Below are 24774 nucleotides of genomic sequence, written 5' to 3' on the forward strand. Positions count from 1 at the left end.
CCGAGTTGATATTAAATTTTAGGATAGAAACTAAGATGTAAAAATGTCAAAGACTAGAAGCAGTGCTGAAATATGGACTGATGAATTGTCCAGTTCACATCATCCAACCAATGAGTTTATCCTTTGATGGTGTACTTACACATTGACAAAAAGGTTGCTTTTGAAAAAGGCAGCTCATCTGGCCACGTTCAAGGTCTTGGAAATCTGGCAGCCTGCAAGAAAACCACATCAACAAATAGACTCGGGGATTTGCATATTGATGAAGATTTATGATGAATATGAGAAAAAAAAGAACTGGCACAGATGCAATAAATGTGATCCGGTGAATCAAGAAGCCTCCAAAGAATGTCTCTTCCATCTTTCTGATGCTGCTACCAGTGATGCATTAGTCATATTGAAAACTAAAGATGATAATTTCTAATCATGCAGAAGCAAGCTGTTTTGTCATGCAACATGGTTGCATTGACATTGTGCTTTCAAAGAAGGAGTGTATAAAGAGAGCACAATAAGAATGATTTAGTAAGTTTGCAGTCAAAAAAAGAGGCAAAAAATGTCATTGTAAGTACAGCCAACTGCAGCTTCTCTTCCTCTGACTAGTGGATTATCTGATTCCAAGAATATTGCTGAAGTTGACTGACAGTTGTTCAAATTCAAATGCTAATTTTGAAGTCAACAGAATCCCTTATTCCATCTCTTGGTCAAAACGGCCAAAGGTGTACATCCTTGCACATCCTGAAGTTGCCGGAGCATTAGATCATGTTAATATGCCAGACTTGGGTGCCTAATTTGGTGCTATTGCCAAAGCACTTGGCCATGATGTAAATTAAATGACATTGTCATGAAGCTCACTCCAACGATGTTCACGTAAGAACCATGAGGAGACAGCCACTCTGAAGGATGAATTCCTTGATGAAACAGAAGCTCCATTACTGCTATATTGGGATGGAAAACTCTTCCTGGACATAGTCAACATAATTGCAGTATTTGTCGCTGGCAATGGAGAAGAGGGGTTACTCGGAGTTCCAAAAATTAGCCGTGAAACTGGCAAATAGTAGGCAGAGGTCAGCCTCACAGTACTTGGATGGGTAGAGTCTTTGTAGACGAATGTAGGGACGACTGTTTGATACCACTGCGAGTAATAGAGGCCTGAACAGTGCATGCATCTTCACTGAATCATCAGTAGGACAAGAGTTAGCTGGGATTGCCTGTCAACATCATATGATGGAACTGGAACTTGTACTTGGAAATATCTTCACCCAACTGTTTGGAGTTAGTGGAGGACTAAATGTTGCAGTGTTGAAAGTATTTCAGAAAAATTAACCATTCATAGACCAAGATTCATATGCGGTTGCTGTGGACAATATATCTGATGCAGGCATATTAGTCCTTTGGAAAGAAATTGCAACTTTCTGCAGAACAGCCTTAAATGCATCACATTCGAGGGAAAACTACAGTAGCTGTGTTTAATTTTTCTTGGCGGCTGCCCAGATAAAATGAAGCCATCATTTCGAGCACCTGGGACCTTCCACCATGCACATTGAAGGTTTATAATTTGACCCATTAACAGTGATCAGATATAGAATTAAGAGACTTTTGGAGGTCATGTCCCATGAACTTGAGTTTTTGTGGTCCACCCTAAGGCATGCTATAAAGGGAGGAACTATAGCACCCATTGTCATGCCCTTAATTTGAAGAAAAAATTTTCTTGAAATTGAAAATTCTGCTTCAACACCAGTGAGGGTCAGTCAACTCAGCAAAAAAGTTGATTTTCTGAGGTGACAGTTGCACTGTAGTTAAATACTGATTAATTTAATCCCTTCATTCAAAGGAATATTTGTATAAAGGGCATTCATATCCAGTGGCGTAGTAAGGAGGATGGGGAGGCAGACCGCCCCAGGTGCTGTCATGGTGGGGGCGCTAGCAACTCTCTGTCTCCTCCACACCACACTCGAGTTCTCCCGCCCCCCCCCCCCCCAATACCTCTTTGAATCTTCACCAGTGCAAACAACTTCTCCGGCCTACTACTTGTGCTGGTCTGATTCCCCTTTGAAATCACTTCCTGGTTGAAGGGCCAGGAAGTGACATCAAAAGGAAAGTCAGCATTGGTGCAAGCAGCAGGCCAGAGATGCTGCTCACACTGGTGAAGATAAAAAGAGATAAAAGGGGGGGGGAAGTGAGGGTGCGAGTATCATGGGGGGTGGGGAAGGAGCAGGGGTTGTGCCACCGTCCCGGGTACCTCTTACCTTCGCTACGCCACTGTTCATATCCGTAGCTACAAGAGTGTATATAGAGTTTATGCTGGGGGGTTTTGGACATTTTTATTTTTTGAAAATGAGCTCTATAGGCTCTAAGTGGAACAAAGTGAAAAAGTGGACAAACTTAAAAGCAGCTTCCCACAATCTCTACTTTAATCAAATCAAATAAATTATTTTCTGTTCTTAAATAGCCTGTTTTCTTATACTGCTCCCATTCAATTAACTTATCTGCTTTCTTTTAGGGTGACATCCATAGCTATTAATTACCATGTTGCCAAAGTATCCCAGCTCTGTCCCTTTATCTCTTATCTTTAGGCAAGTCTGCCTAACATGTATACCTCTCATAAATTTCTTTCAAGTTGTCTCCTTCAGTGCCAATGTCTAGTCCTCACACATTTCACAAACCGTTTGAGTGTATCTGGTTTTTTTTTCCTGTTTTAAATTCCTTCAGATTCATGACAAACATATAGTGCTGACAATAATACCATATGGCATTATATTATAACTCATTCACCCTCCCCCTTCACTCCTCCAGGATCTATCCCTCTCCCCTCACTTATTGGATTCAGTGCCTTTTCTGGTCTCTGCCATCCTTTACCCATATCCAGCAGTGGAGCACTGGCATGTAGGTCCAGTATTTCCCCTTCTGGGTCAAATGTCTCCATCTCTTCTCCTCCTTCAGCTCATCTCACTCTCTCCCCATTGCTGATCCAGTATTTCTCCCTCTCCCTTCTGCATCCAGCATGTCTTCCAGTCTGTCCCTCCCCAGGTCCAACAAAGTAGCACCTACTGCATCTTTCACTACCTGGTTCCAGTACTACATTCCCCTCCATCCTTCAGGTCTAGCGTTGCTCCTGTTTCCTATCTCTCCCTCCCTCCCAGGGCCCTCCTACCTTGACTTGATAACTGCCTGTAGCAGCACTGCATCAACTAGGACAGCCTGCTTCAGGACCTTAACCTTCCTTATCATACATCCTGCTCTCAAGAAAACAGGAAGTTGCATCAGAGGAGGTGAAATGTGTAACAGGGAAATTCAAAGCTCTAAAGCAGGCTATTCTAGTTTATGCAGTGCCACTACCAGTTACAATCAAGTCATGCTATAGGGACTGCAGGAAGGGAGAGAGAGGGGAGGGATAGTTGCTGGAACCAGAAATGGGGGAATAAACAGGAGAGATGCTAGATCTACTTGATGGAGATGGAAAAAGAGGGGCTGGCACCTGGAGAAGCCCTGACAGGGTCAACCCTGTGTCTGAAAATAGAGTCGGACTTACAGCTGGGGAGGCTTAGCCTCTCATACCAAGTGCCTATGCCCCTACTCGATCCAGTGACTTACTGTCTGGTTAACATATGCAATACTGTGCATCTCATTCAGAGCATAATAAATATCACCCCACATCACCCCTGGACCCATTGCTAGCAGGAGTAGTGTTAATAAGACTTAATCTCCTACTGCCATGGATCCACTCTCATTATTAGAGCTTGCAGCTCTTAATGTTACAGTGGTCCTGAAGCAGCAGGAAATGATATGTGTTTGATATTTTTGCTGCCGATGCATGGCATGGTGAAGAGGAAGCATTGATATCAGGTGAGGGAAAATGTTTTTGAGAATGAAAAGCGTAGGATAAAGAAAGCATGAAAGCCTCTAGTGGGATGGAGATATGCATGGAGGGAATGAATGAGAAGGAAATGGGGAGCACCTTTTGGAGGGAAGAAAAAAAGCCTGTGGTAGAGAAATGCAGGGAGGGAGAGAAAAAGTTAGAAAAAGGGTGGGAACAAGAATTGGGGCAGAGCGATGTAGAAAGATATAGTAGTAGAAAAGGAGAGGTAAGTTTAAGTTTTAGTTTTAAGTTTATTAGGATTTTATATACCGCCTATCAAGGTTTTCTAAGCGGTTTTACAATCAGGTACTCAAGCATTTTCCCTAAGAAAATGGAGGGTGCAAGAAAGAGAGCAAAAAAAAAAAGGATGGATGGATGGGGTAAAGAAAGGGAGAGCAGTGTTGAGGGAAAACACAAAAAGAGGACTACGGGAGGGGTAAAAGTGGGTAGACTGAAAACTGTTAGGTAGGTTAGAAGTAAAAAGTAGGAGACTGAGGACTAAGAGGATAATGAGGGATAAAGCCTAACAATAAATGAAGCAGCAGACGAGGGAGAAAGATGAGAAGGAAGACCAGTGTCAGATCTACAGAAAAAAGGGAAGACAGGAGGAGAGAGAAGCAGAATTATTTATCAAATAAAAAATGATGACAGTTAAGTGCTTAAATTGGTTGGGAAGGATTATGTGTAGAAGACTGTGATGATTCTCTTGTAGTGTGTATTAAAGCTAATTTAAAGATGTGGGAAAGTGGTTGTAATGTAGTGGTGGGCATGATATGTGAAAAGGTCACTTTGGCTTGACCCTTTTCACACATTTCTTGCCCCCCTGTTACTACCCCAAACATTTCTGTCTAGACACTCCACTGGAACCCATGTACACATGAATCCAGGGTCTAGCTGGTCACCAGAACTATTTCCACTATGCTCTTTCCAAAACCCTGTTTTCACAGCATCCTTGCTTCTTCCTAGTCCAAGAAGCAACAACCATGGTCGGAACTTAAGACTTCAGTTTTCAACTTACTGATAGATAGACTTGAATGACATTGGAAATTGTATGAATGAGACTAAGTTGGTCCTGAATGTGTCTAAAACACAAGCCATGCTTTTAGGAAAGAAGAATGAAGAAGTTTAGCCAACTTATGGAAAAATAGAAATCTAAAGGAAATAATAATGATAATAAAGCCTACTATTAAGCAGCATTTCTATATTGCATTATGTTCCATTCAAGACTGTATATTTTCATTATCTTTCAGAAACTGTTCTAACTGAAGTGGATACCAAAAAACATAATCATGATTCCGGAAATTCAGTATACATTTACAGGGAAATTTTGCTTTACATTTCCCCATCTCAGATTAGTTTAAGGAGTACCTTAGTATTCCCTCCTCGTTGCTCTACGGAACTCCAAGGGGCAGGGCGTGCCCCTCTGGGCACACCCTGCAGTTGCGTGCCCCAGAAACATGGTTTTCGTATAGGGAGTTGCAAAACCCCTTATGATGGTAATTATGAATGACTTCTTCTTTGCCCAAAGGAGTCAGCAATCGAGCAACCAGGTAAGCTGGAATTGCGGGTTTAAAGAGTCCCTAATCACATGCGCTCCAGGAAAAAGCTTCTCCTTCAGCACATATTTTTAAATGTTTCAAGTTCTATTTCTGTATTTAAGAACAACTCAACAATCAGTAATACAAAGGAAAGAAACAAAATGTATTTGTCCTCATGACACTGGTCAACATATTTTTAAATCTTCAAAGTACTGGAAAGATGCGGGTTATACAATAATTAAACCAAAAGCGTGCTTACCTACGGATTACATATGGTTGCAAGTTTTATACTGGTTTGGGGTATATATGAGAAAATACAGTAATAGCCTCACAGATATAGCAGAAATAACACCTATATGCGCCTGTGTGCATTTTCACCTGCACTGAAGTATGTGAATATGTTTATGTAATCAAGTAATTTTATTAACTTGCATGTATACTTTTGCATCTCCGTCCTCACTCTGCCTGAAGTACAACGCTAAAGACATCTACACTCACATCGTTTAAAAGTGTATGCTTTTTATCATAGCTGACCTGTCAAGTCTTCTCCATTCAGCGGGAGTGTCTTCTTTTTTGGGTCGTCACCTGCTGGGGAGTTGAACTCCCGCTCAGTAGCCTTTTCCTCCATCAGTAGCAGGAGATGCATTAACAAAATGCAAAATTTCACTGCTCTTACTGTAAAATTGGCCTCAGCAGCATGAAATTACATTTTATTAAGGTGCCTTCTGTTGCTAGATGAGGAGGCGGAGGCAGGTTTTTCATGCTATTGTTCAGAATTGAAGTGTGACGGGGGTAAAACCAGAAGTTAGAATGGATGGCGTTAGTAGGAGCAGAGCTAAAAAAATTTTCTCTCAGAAATCAGGCCGCTTCATACAGCTTTTATCACGGAATGTACTTTATGTATGTATACAGTCACAATTTTATAAAAGCTCTTTCCTATGCATAAAACAGGGTTTATACATAGAGAAAAAAAATTAAAAATTACTTCCATTGTATTTGATTAGTTGTTAGCTTTTCTGTGGCATTCACTAATTTTCAAGAAATAGCCACTTTGGATCCAAAGAGACTAAAGAGCCAGAAAAATGTTTTGTCAGTGACATCCGTTCTGGTTTGTCTAATTCTCTCCCCCCTGTATATAAAACATATTTTATAACCACCTTTCTCCTTACCAGATAAATTAAATCTCACCAAAAGGCATCTGTCAGAAGGTGAGACAATCATGGTTTGTTTAGCCAATAACAAATGCAAAAAAAGGCATGGGATAAATTTACACAAAATACAAATAAACCTGCAATACTCTTGTTTCTGCAAGACTTGGATGGCCTAGTTTGGATTGGCCAGATGATACTGGTTACGTTTAGGCTCTATCCCAGCAGTGCTATTCAGAAGAACTGGGCTCTTTCTGCTAAAGGCCTCTGTGAGGTATGAATGTAGGATGAGCCCCAGGTGTCATGCTCAAATCTAAAACCCAATCCTGCAATGCTGCCTGGTGCAGAGAAGTATAGAAATGCTGGAGACTGACACAGAAGATTCAAATCAGCATATGCTCCTCTGTTCCTAGGCTCTCTTCTCCCTGGATTCTGTATGGGAGACAGGGCCTGGGAACAGAGGAGCATATGCTGATTTGAATCTTCTGAGGTGTCCGTTTGGCTGCTAATAATAGAACTGGTATCCAGCAAAGACTCCTGACATAGGGTTACCATATTTATGAAGAAAAAAAAGAGGACACATGACCCTGTCACATCCACACCTCACCTCTACCATGCCCGGCCCCTGCCTCCCACCAGTCCCAGTACCACCCTCCACCTTTCACTTATTTCCTTAGACCTTTCCCATCCTCTGTACCCTTTTGGCCCTCTTTCTATCCTCCACTTTATCTCATCACCCTTTCAATCCCAGCTTCATCCCTATCTATCCTTCCTTCACTTGCCTCCAAGACCATTCTCCTATCCCTGTGCCCATAGTCTGCCTCTGTTCAGCTTCTCTTTCTTCTTTACCCTTTCTCTGGTACCCCACCTCCAGACCAATATCTCTCTTCTTTCCCCTGGCCATGCCCATGGTATTGCAACTCTCTCCCTCCCTCCAGCATCTGTTGCTCTCTCTATCTTGACCCAATCACACCCCAACACCAGATCCTGCACCAGTTCAACCCCCCCCCCCCAGCGGGATCTGCAGACCTCTCTCTCCAGCTCCTGACTCTTCCACCTACCTCCTCCCCGGCCGCTGTATTGAATCTTCAAGCAGATTGGCAATAACAATGAAGAAAGCCTTCTGCTGTCAGAAACAGCCTCTGCAAGTCCCACCTACGTGGGAACAGGAAGTCACTACAGAGAAGCGACTTCTGGGGCAGACTAGTGGCAGCAGGCTTTCCTCGTTGCCGCTGCTGGCCTGCCTGATGATTCAGTGCACCAGCTGAGGAGGAGGTAGGTAGGGGAGATGGGAGAGCCGGCAAAACCCGGACATACCTTTCCCCTTTAAAAAAAAAAAAAAAAGTCTGGGCACTTGGACAGTCCTCTAAAAAAAAGAACATGTCCGGGTTTTCCTGGATGTCTGACACACAGAGCTTTTCCTACTGACATTGTGGAGCACTCAAGCAGACAGAAGTCTGGCTTTCCTCCCCCTACAGGTGAGTCCCCTGGCTTTGTCTTCCTGCTAATCCCCAGGAGTCTAAAATATAACAAAAATGGTGATCACCTATGGGGGTAGGAACAGCAGCACCATCACCAGCTTGCTGGCCTTGCCATGAGGCACTGGTTTATATTGACTAAATACTGAGCTTAATAAGAAAGCTAAGAGGCGTGGTTGACAGTTCTTCAGGAAACGAAACCAAATCTTGGTGTCCTGTATTTACATTTTGAGTTGTATCTAGAGCTAGAGAAGTAACTTTTAGAGGGCAGGTGCTAAGCAGCCAAGTTTGTCAAGGGTGTTGAAATGAGCCACCTGCTTTTCTTAAATCTTTCACCACAGTTGAGTATTTTGAGTTTCAAGTTAAACAACTAAAACAACCACCTGGGAAAAACTCTATGGTTGTATCTAAGAAATTAGAATGAAAAAAAAAAAAAAAAATTTTCTTTTAATAAACATTAAGATTTAGGGCTCCTTTTATTAAGGCGCGCTAGTGGTTTTAGCACGCGCTAGCCGCTACCACCGCCTTTTAAGCAGGCGGTAATTTTTCAGCTAACGCACACTAATCCCTGTGCGTGCACTAAAAACACTAGCGCACCTATGTAAAAGGAGCCCTTAAACTTACTAATTATTCAATTATTCAGTGTGAAGCATTGTACTCATCAGTCAAAATACTATTAGGATAGTGTAAAGTTTTTAATTTCAAGTTCTCCAATTTTTCTTTAATATTTTATATACTACTAGTCTTTAAGCCCATTACATTAACGGGTGCTAGAGTAGATGTCTGTCTGTCTGGGGTTTTTTTTTCTTTGTCTCTTTCTCCTTGCACGCTGCCTGTCTGTCTGTCATTTTTTCTGTCTGTGTCTCTCCCTATGTCCTTAGTGCCCTCAGTGCCTCCTTCCTATGTCCTTAGTGTCCCTAGTGCCTCCTTCCCATGTCCTTAGTACCACTTCCTACGTCCTTACCTTAGTGCCCCAGTGCCTGCGTACTGTGTCCCCATCATTATCTTCCAGACTTTGTCCCACCCCCACCCCCGATGTCAGCCTGCCTCCTATCCCCCTGAGCAGCATGTTTCCATTTAAACCCCCCACCCCCCCTTGCCAGCCTGCCTGCCTCCCAGCCCCTTGAGCAGCATATATCCATTTAATCTCCCCCCCCGCGCCAACCCTATCCAGCACACCCGAAACCCCCGTTGACCCTCCCAGCCGACCCTCCCACTGCTAGACAGTCAACAAACCTCCCAGCTCCAGCAGCGTCCGAGGCACAGTAAACATGCTGCTTCGCGGTCTTCTACTGGCCTAATTTCCTCTGCCGCGTCTCTGATGATGTCATCAGGGACGCGGCAGAGGAAATTAGGCCAGTAGAAGGACACGAAGCAGCGTGTTTACTGTGCCTTGGATGCTGCTGGAGCCGGAAGGTTTGTGTTCGTCTCGCGGTGGATCGGCTCGGAGGGTCAACGGGGGTTTCTGGTGTGCCGAGTAGGGTCGGCGGCGGGGGAGTCGCAGCGTGTTACTGGTGTGCCGAGTAGGGTCAGCGGTGGGGGGAGGGGGGTAGTGCAGCGTGTTACCTGTCGCCGGTCCTTAGATGCGCGCATGTGTACTCTTACCTGCCACAACTCGACAGATCAGGGATCAGGGAACATGGAGTAAGAGTGCGCATGTAGGCTTAGCATTTTATTATATAGGATTAAAGTAGATGGATATTGGGCAATGCATTTCTATGATATCAGTAGTTTTTCATGTCGTAATGGTTGTTTTTCTTCTTTCTTTTTTTTTTCATTAAAACTTTTGTCTTCAGAAACTATAGTACAGTGTTTTTGAAATGACAATATCAAAATACAAAACGTGCTTAGTTCAGACTACTTTGCTGTCAATATTTATTTATAGTAGTACCCTTTTATAGTGATTCTCACAACCCAGTTCTCTCAGAAGACCCAGCACGCTAGGTGTGTCTCAAGGAACTAGGTGAGAAACATGAACCCAGAAAACAAGGAGACTTTTCAGGCAAAGAGTTCAAACTTTAAGGGCTCCTTTTACTAAGGCGCATTACGGCCTTAACGCGCGCTAAATTTCCCCGTGTGCTAGACCTTATCGCCAGCATTGAGCTGGCGTTATTCTAGTAGCATAGTGCGCGGTAATTTCATGCATGTGCTAAAACCGCTAGCGCACCTTAGTAAAAGGAGCCCTAAAACTTGAGACTAGTGCTTTCGTAAGGTTATCTTTCTTAACTTTTCCATTTATAGATGGACTTTATTTTAGTACTATTTAAATTGACTGAAAGAACTTATTATTTTAACTTCATGTGATCCAAGCTAAAATTTGTCCTTAACTGAAATTTAATAACATAATAACTAGATAACCGTAATACCCACAACTTTTCTCTCTGTTTTACATGCAGCCAGGAGCTATGGGCGGAGAAGAGGTAAAAAAACAAAACAAAACAGAAAACCTGTGTTTTTGTGTTGCTTGCCAAATTGTGGGAGAAATGGTGGTGGTGAAATCATGATGTGGTGGTGACGAGTGATTTAGGATTATAGGTTTAATTCCAACTAACGGCAATTGATTCTGTTCTGCTTTGTGTGCAGTTCTTACAATGACAAAGATTTTAAGCCATTAATAATTGCCTTTAACTTGCAGCTTGCAGTTTGTTGCTTCTTTATTTTATTTATTTATCAAGCTTATATCGCACATATTGCAAAACCTACGCAAGTTAAATGGATCTCTTAAGAATTAACCCTTTGTCAATCATTTAGAATGTTGATAGCATTCCAAAGCTGCTGAAATTTTGCTCAAGCTGGTCCAGATTCTTAGATACAAGCTAGATTACTTTGATTGCATGAAAGCTACTGTAGTGTATATAATCAATTTTTCTTGGCTAATTGAGTGCTGAGATATGGTAGTTCATAAAGACTTCTCTGCTAGTTAGAGATTCCTTAACCCAATCACTGTCTTCCTTAGGGAGTAAAGAGGGAGGGAATAAAGGAGATGGGACTTGATATACCACTTTTTCTGTGTGGGTAAAATCAAAGCGGTTTACATATTTTAGACAGGTACTTATTTTGTACTTAGGGCAATGACTTGCCTAGTCTCAAGAAGCTGCAATGGGAATTGAACTCGCAATCTCAGGGTGCTGAGGCAGCTGCACTAATCACTAAGCCACTCCGCCACTCCTACCTCAGGTTCCCCAAACCTGTCCTAATTAGTGTTGCCCGATTCAGTGAAAAATTTTTTTATTTGATTTGGCCTATTGAATCAATTTTTTATTTGATTCAATTTGCTTTTCCCACTCAATCATGCAGTTTTTGGGTTTGGCTTTTTTTTTTTTTTTTTTTCAAATGTCATGGCAGGTTTATTTTGTAGCTTCTTCACCCATCTTACCCCCCTTTGCGCTCTCCAAACCCATGCTGGGCTGTGGTGTAAACAAAATAAAAAAGGTTCTTCCTCTCTCATGTTAGGTCCTAGCTCATGTTTGCTAACATCAGCTCTGGCAGGATACACATTTCAAACCAGACACACTGGAATCACAAAATAGAAAATTAGGTTATTTTTTTCTATCTTCCACTGCCATATCCAACATTTCTGTTTCTTTCCCACTGTCTACCATCTCTCTCCCTTGTGCCCTGGGGCAAACCTCTCTATTCCCCTCCATGCAGCATTTCTCCCTTCTTCCCCTCCATTATAATGTGCAACATTTCTTTCTCTCTCCTCATGTACCATTTCTCCCTGCTCTGCTCCCTATGTCTAACAAGTCTCCCTCTCTCTCATTAATGCATGTCTCCCTCCCCTTCACCAGATGTAGGATTTCTCAATCACCCCTTTCTACCTCTTTGTTGCATCTCTCCCTTCCTCTCCTCCACCCCATTCCCAACAATTCTTCCTCTACTTTCTCCCCATATATGCAACAGTTTTCTATCCATCCCACCCATCCTCCTGTGCAGCAGCTCCCCATCCATCCCCCTTGTAGCAGCTCCCCACTGACTAATGTTACCAGATGTTCGGGGGTCCAGATGGCTTTGCAAAACCCAGCACTTTGTCCAGGTTTTGAAAAGCTTGGAACAAATCACTGTTGGGCAGGAGATAGCAGGGGCGGGGTTGGGGCAAGGCTAGGGCAGGATTGGGGTGTAATGGAGCGGGGATGGGTGGAACTGGGTCAGCCTGGGACAGGTATAGGGGTCCAGATTTTCCAAACAGAAAATCTGGTAACCCTACCATTGACCCCCCCCTCCCTTGAGATCGCCAGGCCTCCCAAAGCAGCAGCAGTGGTGATGGTGGCCGGCTGGCAGAGGCAGCTCATGGCTTGTACCACCAAGGCTTCCCTGTATCGCATCTTCAGTGATGCAGCAGAGGGAAGGGCGGGGCAGGCTGCAAGCTTCCTGTTCAGAGCACTACATCTGTTGGCTGGCTACTGCTGGCGCTGCTTTAGGAGCCGCATGCTGTATTGTGGCATTCCAGTGGACCCCCATGAATTTCAAAAAACCGCGAATACGGTTTTTCACCTGTCTAAAGGCTTTGACATGCAGCTCCTGATTGGTGTAGCCTGACTTTAGTACAGGAAGAGGCGGTCGGAGAATACCGTGAATTAGTGAGTCCACGAACCGCGAATTCGGGTGGGGAACACTGTACATTGCTTTCTTGTTGCCTCTTTTTCCCATTTGTGTAGAGCAGGGATGTCAAACTCAGGCCCGCAGCCCAAATTTGGCCTGCAGGGTAATTAAATTTGGCCCATGAGAAAATACCCAATTCCTTCCCTCCCTCCATCTCATTGTCTACCATCTCTCTCCTGGCTTCCCGGTCTCAACTTCAAAGCAGCCTGCAGAGGATCACCTGTTGGCTGTAGCAATTCTAGCAGGCTGCTTTAGCCTCCGCAGCATGTTCCCTCTGCCGCGGTCCCTTACGTCAAAGGAGGGGCGGGATCGTGGCAGAGGGAACGTGCTGCGGAGGTTGACAGCAACCTCCTAGGATCGCTACAGCCAACCGGTGATCCTCTGCAGGCTGCTTTGAAGGTGAGACTGGGAAGCCAGAGGACGCTAGAAAGAAGGGGAAAAACATGCAGGCCTTTAGGGGGGGGGGCTGGTGTAGAAGTACACGGAGGTAGAGAAGGAGGGGGTCCAAAGAGACGTGCATATGCCAGACTGAGAGTGGGGGGAGGGAAATAAATAATGGGTCTAAAAACAGAGGAGATGGCGAGAAATAGTGGACAATGGGATGGAGGGAAGGAAGGAACAGAAAGGGAGAGAAGTTGGACACAAGGGATAGTGTGGATGAGGTATAGAGATACTGGATAGGAGGGTAGTTGGGAAGAGAAAGGGAGCGATGGTGGTCCCTGGGATGGTATGGGAGAGATGCTGGATGAATAGGTAGTTGAGAAAAGGAGAGATGGTGCATCTGGGGATAGTGGGATCCATTGCTGCAGCTGCGGGGCTGGAGATGATAAAAAGGAAAGATGCCAGACCTCCGGGGGAGGAAAGGGAAATGGAAGGGGAGGACAGAGATGGAAGATGGATGGTTAGCATGGAGAAAGCAGGAAATAACAAATGGGCAGGAGACCCTGGCAAGCAAGTTATCAGAAGACAACCAGAGCCTGGGACCAACATGATTTGAATAATGGCCAGACAACAAAAGGTAGAAAACATAATTTTATTCTCTATTATGTGATTACAATGTCAGATTTGAAATGTGTATCCTGCCAGAGCTGGTGTTAGACTGCAAGCGTGAACTAGGACCTAAAAGAGAGAGGAAAAGTCTTATTTATTTTGTTTACATCACAGAGCCGGCGTGGGGTTGGAGGGGTTGTAACCCTATACTTCTACTAAGACTAAGGGGTCCTTTTATTAAGGCGGGCATTTAGCGTGTGCTAATCTTTAGCTCTTGTTAAATCAGTTGTGTACCTTAATAAAAGGACCCCTAAATATCTTAATAAAAAATTTGGTACGCGACGTAGCCTATGTTTTAGATTTCGGCCCCTTATGTGATTGAATTTGACTCCCCTGGTATAGAGATATTTCATGTTTCACTTACTTCGAGGAAAGTTGTGGGGGGGTATCGACTTTGATCACCCAGGACTACTGATTCTAGTTTAATACACTCTTCAGTAGTTAGCCAGTCTGCTGCTGAAGACACTTCTTTTGATAAATGGACACCTCTCTGTTCAACAACTCTTAGAATATCATCCCATGGTCAGGAAGCCAAATTCTCTAGATCAGTGTTCTTCAACCTCTGGTCCGCAGAAATTTCCTGCTGGACTGTGGAGGGCTGGCAAGATCACGGGGGCCCAATTCAGTACTTGCCTGCAGCAGCGCAACGATTCACTTTGGGAGCCTTGGGGCTTTTGCTGAGTTGCAGCCCTCCTCTGATAATGCAACTTCCTCTTTCCTCAGAGGCCGGCGCGACCCATCAAAGGACTCAAAGCTGCCTAAGTGAATCACTGAGCTGCTGCAGGCAAGTACTGACAGCTGCCGGGAGCTGAGGGAAGGGGAGGAAGCCACTGTTGGAGGCTGGACAAGGGAAAATAAAGGGAGAGCTGCTACTGGAACTGGAGGGAGGGAGAAGAAGAGATGCTGCTGGGAGGGGAGGGGAGAAAGAGACAAGTTACTGCTGGACAGGGGAGGAGAAAAAAGGAAGGAAATAGCTGACAGGGAGATTAGAGGAGGGGAAGGAGTCAGGGTGAATTGGTGAGATCAGATGAGGGAAAGGGGAAAGACAGAAATGAGAAAGTAGAGAGAGATTGATGCTGGAAAGGTGGGTCAGCAGAGAAATAAGGAGAGAGGGGAAAAGATGCTAGATCTGGTGTAGGAGAAAGAAAAATGAAGAGAGCAGTGAAGCTGGAATGAATCATGTAAAAAGGAGAACTGAGCAGTCATTCAGAAGTGGCGCCCGCCCACGCTGCAGCGCGCTTGTGCGCCGCTGGCCCTGATGTGCCGGTAATCAGCAGGCAGCAGTCCTGCGAAGCACCAGCGACTGGCACAAGCAGCCATCCACCGACCTCCAACATTTTAAAGGTACCACCGGGTTGTTTTTTTTGTATATTCGCTTCATAAGACGCACCTTTATTTCCGCCCACTTTTTGGGGGGAAGAAAGAGCGTCTTATGGAGCGAAAAATACATTATGTATAAAGAGGATGACATAGCTATTTTATTCTGGCTAAGGGAATTCTTAGTTAAATTCTCTGTAACAGCCAATATGTTTATTTACTGATATATTAACCAACATTTCATGAAGAAAGGGGATTGGGACTTGTTTACTCTGGTTTACAATACATTGAATAGTAATCAGGTACTCTTAAGTATTTTCCCTATCTCTCCTGGCAGACTCACAATCTAACTGTAGTATCTGGAGCAATGGAGGGTAAAGTGACCTGCCCAGAGTCACAGGGAGCAGGCTGAGATCGAACTCACAGCCTCAGGTTGCTAAGGCAGCAGCTAGAACCACTAGGCCATTCCTTCCCTCATTATATCGAGGGGCATTGTTGGGAGAAAGCAATCTTGAGAGAGACTTGGGTGTGCTGGTGGATCCATCACTGAAGCCATCTGCACAGTGCGCAGCGGCCTCAAAAAAAGCCAACAGGATGCTGGGCATCATAAAGAGGGGCATAACAACTAGGACGCGGGAAGTCATCATGCCACTGTATCGAGCGATGGTGCGTCCGCATCTGGAATACTGCGTTCAATATTGGTCGCCGTACCTCAAGAAAGACATGGCGGTACTTGAGAGAGTCCAAAGGAGAGCAACGAAACTGGTAAGAGGGCTGGAACACTGCCGATATGCTGAGAGGTTGGATAGGCTGGGGCTCTTCTCTCTGGAAAAAAGGAGGCTCAGGGGTGATATGATAGAGACCTTCAAGATCATGAGGGGCATAGAGAGGGTGGATAGGGACAGATTCTTCAGGCTGAAGGGGACAACAGGTACGAGGGGGCATTCGGAGAAACTGAAGGGAGATAGGTTCAAAACGAATGCAAGAAAGTTTTTTTTCACCCAGAGGGTCGTGGACACTTGGAATGCGCTACCGGAGGAAGTGATTAGGCAGAGTACGGTACAGGGATTCAAACAGAGACTGGACGGATTCCTGAAGGATAAAAGGATCGTGGGATACTGAGAAAGCTAACCAGAAAATAAATATAGAATCCCAACCAGGTCGTGCATGTGCAAGACCGGAGGGCTAGGACTTTGATGGGAAGATAGGACTCAATAGGAAACCAAGGTGGCATGGGGGCCCCTTCTGGTGATTTAGACAGGTCATGACCTGTTTGGGCCGCCGCGGGAGCGGACTGCTGGGCAGGATGGACCTGTGGTCTGACCCGGCGGAGGCACTGCTTATGTTCTTATGATATCCCTGCACTAATCAAATCAGACTTTATCCACACTAAATTGTGTGTTAAGTCAATTTGACCCTTACTACTAAATTCACCCTGTTCATGTATCACAGATAGTCTTTGTGTTTTGCAGCCCATGCTTATAAACTGATTTATAAATAAAATAAGACCTACTTTAGTTGTAGTTTCCAGTAACTATTGCAATATAGAAGCATTCCGAGTTTCATGATCATATCAGCAAACTGGATCAGAAAAAATATAACTGAATTAAAAAAAAAAATGCCAGACTTCTGGCATTTTAAAGGTCCTCATATCATGGGTCGATGTGGCTATTGGAATTGGGACTCATCAATTCCCCATCTCCCCCTCCCCCCCTCACCTCATTTCCCAGACCCAGACTAATGGGGCTGCTGGTACTGCTACTACTGTAACAGGGACAAGAGCTGATAAAAGCCACTGCCTCACTCGCATGCCATAATAACTAATATCCCTGTATTCTGCAAAGTAAAGTACTTGTCCATTATGTGACTGGGCACAAACTGGACAATAGTAAATGACGGCAGATAAAGACTTGAACGGTCCATCCAGTCTGCCCATTAGTTATACCCATTAAAAATACATGATTAAATTAACTTGTCTCTTCTTTGATATTTCTGAGTCATAGACTGTAAAGTCCATCTGGTATTATCTTAGGTTCCAAATGCTGAAGTTGCCATCCAAGCTCTCTCCAGCCTATCCAACCAACCTGTTTGCAGGATATCTACCATAAAGTCTGGCCAGTAACATCCTCATGTTCCAAGTTAGTGGAGTTCACATTAATGCCCTCCCCAGCCCAATTCATCATATATGGGACACAGACCGTGCAAGTCTGTCCAGTACCAGCCTTGGCTCTTTCATTTACATTCTTAATTAGAGATCCTCTGTTTATACCACGCTTTTTTGAATTCCATCACAATTTTCCTCTCCTCCACTATCCCTGATAATTCCCTAATTTGTAGAGATTGATATGACCAAAGAATATGTTCACAAAGATTTTTATACCTCTATAAGGCAAATAATGGTAAGGGTCTATAAATTTAAGATGTTATAGTGTCTGTAGGCAGAACATTTAATAAAACACTAGTTTGCCTTACTGCTGTGTTCACTAAATTTAAACCAGTACTCATCACTGCTGAATACACTACAGTCAAGCCAGCACTCGGCGCTGTGGTTGTGCTAAATTAGGGCCAACACTTATTGTGATTGGTCATGTGAGGATAAGCAATTAGTGTAGATGTAGGTCAGCTTTCATCACTATTTTATTTTTTGCTATTTTCACAAAATTCGATCAGTTAAATCGTTCTTTAACAATGAGGTTCTAAAAATGATAGTTTTTTTTCTACAGTCATAAGAGAAGTTGACTGTTGTAATTCCCTTTTGAAAGAAATCTGCTACATTGAAATTTGGGGCTCCTTTTACAAAGCTGCGCTAAGGCCTTAACGCGCGGAATAGCGCGTGCTAGCCACTACCGCCTCCTTTTGAGCAGGTGGTAGATTTTCAGCTAGCGTGCATGTGCTAAAACGCTTAGCACACCTTCGTAAAAGCAGCCCTTGGTGTCTTCAACTCCTACAAAACACTGCTATACGACTCATCAAGGGGCTAAAAAAGGTGACCACATTATACCATTTGTTGAAAGAGGATCACTGGCTCTCTACTTTTATAAAATCAAATTAAAAATCTTAAATGTTGTCTCTAAAATGTATCATTCTGGGATACAAATTTCTCTGCCATGATTTCTCATACTATACCCATCATCTTGGTCTTTTATGCTCTTCACAACAAAATTGACAATGGGAGTGCAAGTGGCAAAGATCGTGAAAACAGCATATTTTGCAATGAGAATGTTACGTCAATTAAAATCTGTGTTGTCTGGGTGGGATTTTCCAACAGATATTGCAAAGTAATTGTAAAAGTTGGACTACTGCAATGCCCTGTACTTGGGTATTACCAGTTCTCGAATGCGGGCATTTCAGGTAGTACAGAATTATTCTGCACAAGTTCTGATGAGGGATATCTACCTTTTGAGCACATTTTACCAGCCTTAAAAAGGCTTCATTACCAAAGCAATTTCATATAAAATACAAAGTAATTATGTTGTTGCACCATTGGATATTTTTGTGGTACTATAGTATTATTTTGTACTTGTTTCGGTTGGGACATTCATTGTGGTCTGAAAATGGAATGTTGTTGGATGTGAAAAGTCGAAATATGGTCCATTATGCTATACAGCACGATCTACCTTTCAGTGACTGGACCAGTCTTATGGAGTGCCTTAATTGTTAAAATCTTATATTTTTGTGCAAGCATTCTGCAAAAGGGGTTAGATTGTGGTCGAGGCAATCTATCTTTCAGTGACTGGTTTGGTCATATGGAATGCTATACCAGGCTATATGCTAGTATGTAGTATTGTCATGATGTTTAAGAAATTGTTAAAACCTATTTTTTTGTGTAAAAATTCTATTACAGGAGTTAAACTGTGGTCCAGACAAAGCTCTTAATATACCAAGGGAAGTGTTATTGGCTGCTTTAATTGAATTATGTAGTCTATTGTAGATTATATTTGTATTGTTTTAAAATAATATTTTTATTGTGAACTGCCTAGTTAATCAGGCGGGTAATAAATATTTGAAATAAAAATGTGCTACTGGTGCCTTCATTTAGGCCTTTTCACTTAAATTTGACTCGGGATTCTATTTTCAGCATTACAGGTCCCTCACCTTGGAATCATTTACAGTTTTCTGCATCTAAAGCCCACAAACTTATGGTATTAAAAATATTCTTGTTTAATGATGCTTTCAATGATGGATTTGGATGAGATGGCAGATGGTTTTTGGCAGAGCAGTTGGAAACAGGGACCTAGATCGCATGGAAAATTTTCTCTATTCTTTCCTATGATTATGGATATAATTTTCTTCTGTTTCTCTAAATAATAATAATAATTTTATTTTTGTATACTGCCATACCACATAATTCTAGGCGGTTCACATACAGTAAAATATTATGCAATTAGATGGGCTGGAGTAAGTCTTAACAGAGATTTCGGCAGTTGGAACCCAAGAACAGTACCAGGTAAAGCTTTGGATTCTTGCCCAGAAATAGCTAAGAAGAAAAAATTTAAATTGAATCAGGTTGGGCAGACTGGATGGACCATTCGGGTCTTTATCTGCCGTCATCTATTATGTTACTATGTTACTATGTTACAATTAACTAAAAAACAATAGATAGAATACAATTTACTAAAAATGCGTTAAAATCAGCTAAAATAAACAAACTGTAAAAACAATCAAGATTCTAAAACATCAGTTTACAAATGTATTTGCCAATCAAGATTCTAAAACATCAGTTTACAAATTTATCAAACAAATCAGTTTTTAGCAGTTTCCTAAAGGACATATATGAATGAGCCTGAGTAATAATGGTACTTAATCATAAATTCATTTTACCTGCCTGAAAACCAAGCAATTTATAGAAAAATCTCTTGTATCGGCAAGATTTGATAGTCAGATGATAGTCAGATAGTCAGATGCTCTTGAGTAATCCTATTAGGTTTATATTGTTCAAAGGATGAGGACAGATAAATAGGCGCCATACCAAACAGAACTTTAAAACAGATGCAACCAAATTTAAACAATACTCTAGCTTTAAAAGGCAGCCAGTGCAACTGTCAATCAGATGGAGTAACATGGTCATACTTTTTCAGACTGAAAATCAAATGGACTGCCGTGTTCTAAATAAGTCTCAATCTCTTTTGAAGCTTTTTATGAGATCCCACATATATTATATTAGAATAATCCAGAACAGATAAAATGGAGGATTGTACTAATAAACTGCTGTGGTGGTGTCATCTTAACAAAAACAAAAGAGAATATGGAGGATGATGTTCTTGATGCTAATTTATTGGTATATTGTACAAAGACAAAAGGTAAAAATCCACATATGTTCTGGTGAGACAGGACCCAAAATGGTTTGTGTTTTGGCAGGCACGCCTTCCAACAGAAACTTGAGATAACATTCTGCTGTTTTCCAAATAAGTGGCTATTTTTCTTCTATTGAATCCACATTTATGTACTTTTGCCATAACATCAATCTGGACCCCTGAGGAAGGCGTGTCCGCCGAAACATGGACCGTGTCTCACCAGAACATATGTGGATTATCACCTTAATTGTCTTTGTACAATGTACCAATAAATTAGCATCAAAAACATCATCCTCCACATTCTCTTTTGTTTTCGTTCTTTGGACTCTTTCTACTGTGGAGCAACTGGGTCATCCCTTTTTTTGTTATTGTTGATTTGGTGTCATCTTAGCAGTAGTATATCGAGTCTGATAAAACTATGCTAGAACAAGAGCAGCGTTAATCTCTGTGGTCTATACTTTATAAACACCAGCCCTCCTCAGCAGTGTCAACGGTAGTTTGGGGCTCGTCTCAGCGGTTGATTCTAAAGTTCCTAGGTAAATGAATCATTGATAATCTTATTTCTAGATCTCTGAAGTCCTGGATTTAATCTAATTTTGTTCACATTCTGGGCACATGAAGATGTATAAAAAGGGATTTGAATTAACACAATTTAGGAAATAGTGAGCAGTAACAGTGCTTTGACCTGTATGCATCTTATGTGTTTCTAGCCAGCTTGGAAGTTGATTTCTGGGGGAGCTATAGCCAGAGATTTTATATAATTCTACTTATCCTAAACTGAAACTAAATACTTTGTCCAGTTAACTTTAGATTGGATATTCAGCTCGCGTGGATTATGACTTAATAGTTAGGTAAAAGTATTCAGATAAGGTTGTCTGTCTTATTTGATAGGCAGGGTTTTTTTTTTTAATGTGGACCTCCTAAATCTGCTGTCTTGTTAACCAGTGTATTAGTGTTATTAGTTAGTTATTCTCTGGTAATTATTTTTCTTTTAATTTCTCAACCAAATTTTAGTATGATCCAAAACACTATGGTGGCAGCTCTATAAAGTCATGTCAAAATATAGGTGCCACAAAGGAACACATATAGCACCAATTCTATAATAGACTTCTCTAAGCTCAACTTGCTATGCTTAAATGCACCTTGCATCACCAGTGTTGGTCAAACTGCTTAAGTAAAAGTAAAAAAAAAAAAAAAAAAGTATGTTTTAATACTTAAAAAAAAGTACAGTGAAGAACACGTAAAAAAATTTAAGTGTAAGTAAATGTTATTGGTTAATATAATACTTTTGAGTAAAAAGTGTAATGACAATGAATGCAACTATTAACATTTTTTATCCTAACAATTTTATTGCTCCATAATTCAATCCACTTTGCTCTCAGTAAAACCACATTTTCAAATTGACTGTCACTCATGCAAGTGTGCTTCTGAGTCATTAATCCTGCACAGCTAAAAAGAAGTTCAAGAGCTGTACCAGCAGGAAGATTAGGTTGATCAGTCTGATTAAAAAGTTCTTCAAACCAGGCTATGCTGCAGTATTACCAATGTCTTTTGACTGGTTCTGCAGATATTGATCAGGGGGTTCTGTATGAACACCTGACTTCTGTATAGACAAAAATACTTTACCATCATTATCATCTATGTTAGAATCCGTGCTGTCTAATTAATCACTTGTATCCTCATCTTTGTTACCATCATGCTGGCCTATTACAAAGATACAAAAAGGAGGCAAATGATGTCAATAAGGACTCTATGAGTGTGTCTATCAGCTAATCACTCCTAACAAACCAAACCACACAGGTACCAAATATCAATTGAAGAATAGGGACGCTCTCAGTGTGAGGTTGTTAGCGACGGGAGAACAAACTCTAGCGCTTCCACTTACAAAGACGGAGGTGAATTACCCCGCTTGCACACCATCATCGGGCGTCCCTAGTGTGCAAAATCAACTGTGCAGAAATACTAACAATAAATAAATCACAACAGTGAACAAGTGAGAGAGTGAATCAAACTGAAAACCCACTCATAGAGTCCTCCCCAGCCTAATCCCCAAGATACAAAATGAAACCACAGCCAACTTAGCTTTTAAAGCGAGCCAAATGAAGTCAATGAGCATTGCAGGAAACCAAGATAGTCATAGGATCAACCGGTTTCGGGTGAAACCCTTCATCAGAATCTTAAGGCTGGAGCAGAACCGGCTGGGAGGGAAGCAAGGGAGGCTTTTAGAAAGTTGGAATCATTGTCTGTCTGTTCTAACAGTTCAAATTCTGAATATTTTTAAGAACAGATGCAAGAATGTAAAATATGTTGAGAACCTTTTAGTCTTTGGGCTGGACAAGTAGACTTCTTCTCTAAAGATGATCAATCTAGTGGACAATGTAAAATTTTCAATTAGATGACCAGCAGTCTGTTGTGGTAGACATACCAGCGTCAGCTTTATCTCTACATCAAAGTTATCCAACTTATTATTCTGTTTGGTTGGAGATCAGTTATCAATTCAACAAACACAGGCAACTCCACTGTTCTCATAGGCGATATTTACTGAACAGCAACATGAAAGAGCCACTGTTTGCACAAGGCTTGCAGTAGCAAAATCCTATCCCCCGTTTTACTCTTTCATCTTGAGGAATCGTCATTTACATCTCACTTCCATTTTCTTTTTACTTTTAACTGCAAGCATCAGATGTAACTAGGTAAAGGTAGTGAAATTATTACTTCAACAAAAGTAGCAAATGCTATCAAGAAACAAACATAAGTATAATAACTAGGGCTGCGATCCAGTTGGGTTTTCAGGATTTCGCCAATGAATTTGCATGAGATCTATTTGCATGCACTGCTTCCATTGTATGCAAATAGATCTCGCGCATATTATATTAATTTGGGAAATCCTGAAAGCCCAGCCTAGCGAGGGCCAAGGTTAGACACCACTACTTTAGATCTACGTACTCTTTTGGTTACCAATGTAACCTGCTTTGCTGTTCAAATGAAAAGCCGTATATCAAGAGATTATACTGAATGTCTCACTTTTTGTTAATGGGAGTATTGTCTTGTCTGCTAACAACATATAGGGCTCCTTTTACAAAGGTGTGTTAGGGCCTTAAGGCGCAGAATAGCGTGCGCTAGACCTTAATGCCAGCATTGAGCTGGCGTTACTCTAGAAGCGTACCGCGCGGTTTAGCGTGTGCTAAAACCGCTGGTGCACCTTAGTAAAAGGCGCCCATAGTATTTCCAGATAGGATGCATGGGTTTTTCTTGCAAAAGAAAGTAAACTTAGATGTGGTAATGAATCAGAGAGAATCCATGAACATGTAACAGTTTGGTTTTTGTCTAGAAAATGCATTTTGTAATTAGTTATATTGGTAAATCATTTTTACCTAAAGCTAAAAAGACAAAAACAGATATTGTGACAAGCTAATCTGTTTCTCCTTTATTAGCAATTTTTCTAAAGGTTTTCAACCATATAGAATTTTAAAATGGATAACATTTGTTGCTTTTATTTAACTGTTATGAAGTAATGGAGGAAAAAAAAAAACCTCAGTAACAAATTAACCCCTCCTTTTACAAAACCGCGCAAGAGGTTTTTAGTGCCGGCCAGCGTGCAGAATGCTCTGCGCTGCTCCGACGGTCATAGAGTTCCTATAACCATCAGAGCAGCGCAGAGCATTCAGCATGCCGGCTAGTGTGGTTTTGTAAAAGGAGTGGGGGGGAGGGTAAATTAGCTTGTTTAATGTTTAACTGAGGTAATTTGGCTGCTCTTAAAACATTTTAAATTGAACAAATTAATAGCATATTTAGGATCTTAGTTTTGTTTGTATACATCTTGATTTTCATTCCTGAAGAAGCTATTAGTGTAAAGGTCATGGGGGGGGGGAAGGTTAACCCATTTTCTACCAAGGTGGAGAAGATGAAGAAGTGAGGTAAAATGAAATCTTCCACAAATATGAACGAACCCACTTCCGAGTGGACTATAAACAGGAGGGAGGCAATTTATATATACTGTATATATGGTGTTCAAATTCAAAGGGTTAGCCTCAAATTATTTAACCCTTAACGCCAACACCTCCTGAATGTTGTGCAAAATTCTTACTGTTGTCAATTAACTTTACAATTAAATTTCAATAAAAAAGTCACGATAAGTTTTGTCACTTATCTTTTATTATGTAGCATTACTAGCCAGCCCGACTAGCCTGGAAGAGACAATGGATGCTTGAAAATAGCTCCTACTGAACCCTTGATAAAGCCATTATATGGTGAAACGGGTCCAGTCCGGTCCGGCTGGTTAGTAATGCTGCATAATAAAAATAAGTGACAAAACTTACTGTGACTGTTTTATTGAAATTTAACTGTAAAGTTAATTGACAACAGTAAGAATTTTGCACAACATTCAGGAGGTGTTGGCATTTAGAGTTAAATAATTTGAAGCTAACCCTTTAGATTATAGTCCATATTTGTGGAAGTTAACCCATTTTCCCCATTGAGAAAGAGAGTCTGCAG

The 24774-nt window shown here is 41.8% G+C and overlaps 1 protein-coding gene across 23 annotated transcripts in view; it reads left to right on the forward strand.

Annotated features, from left to right (window-relative positions):
- CPEB3 (cytoplasmic polyadenylation element binding protein 3) overlaps positions 1-24774 on the forward strand; it is a 241276-nt gene that overhangs the window by 108243 nt on the left and 108259 nt on the right. For 17 of the 23 annotated variants that reach the window (XM_033943205.1, XM_033943209.1, XM_033943203.1 and 14 more), the window contains one exon: positions 10414-10437. The exons of the other annotated variants lie outside the window; for them this stretch is intronic. In XM_033943205.1, the coding sequence (XP_033799096.1) occupies positions 10414-10437 (24 nt within the window). The remainder of the gene's footprint in view (positions 1-10413; positions 10438-24774) is intronic. 23 annotated transcript variants of the gene reach the window in all.

The sequence above is a fragment of the Geotrypetes seraphini genome, chromosome 4 (genome assembly GCF_902459505.1).
Source record: "Geotrypetes seraphini chromosome 4, aGeoSer1.1, whole genome shotgun sequence".
Lineage (NCBI taxonomy): Eukaryota > Metazoa > Chordata > Amphibia > Gymnophiona > Dermophiidae > Geotrypetes > Geotrypetes seraphini.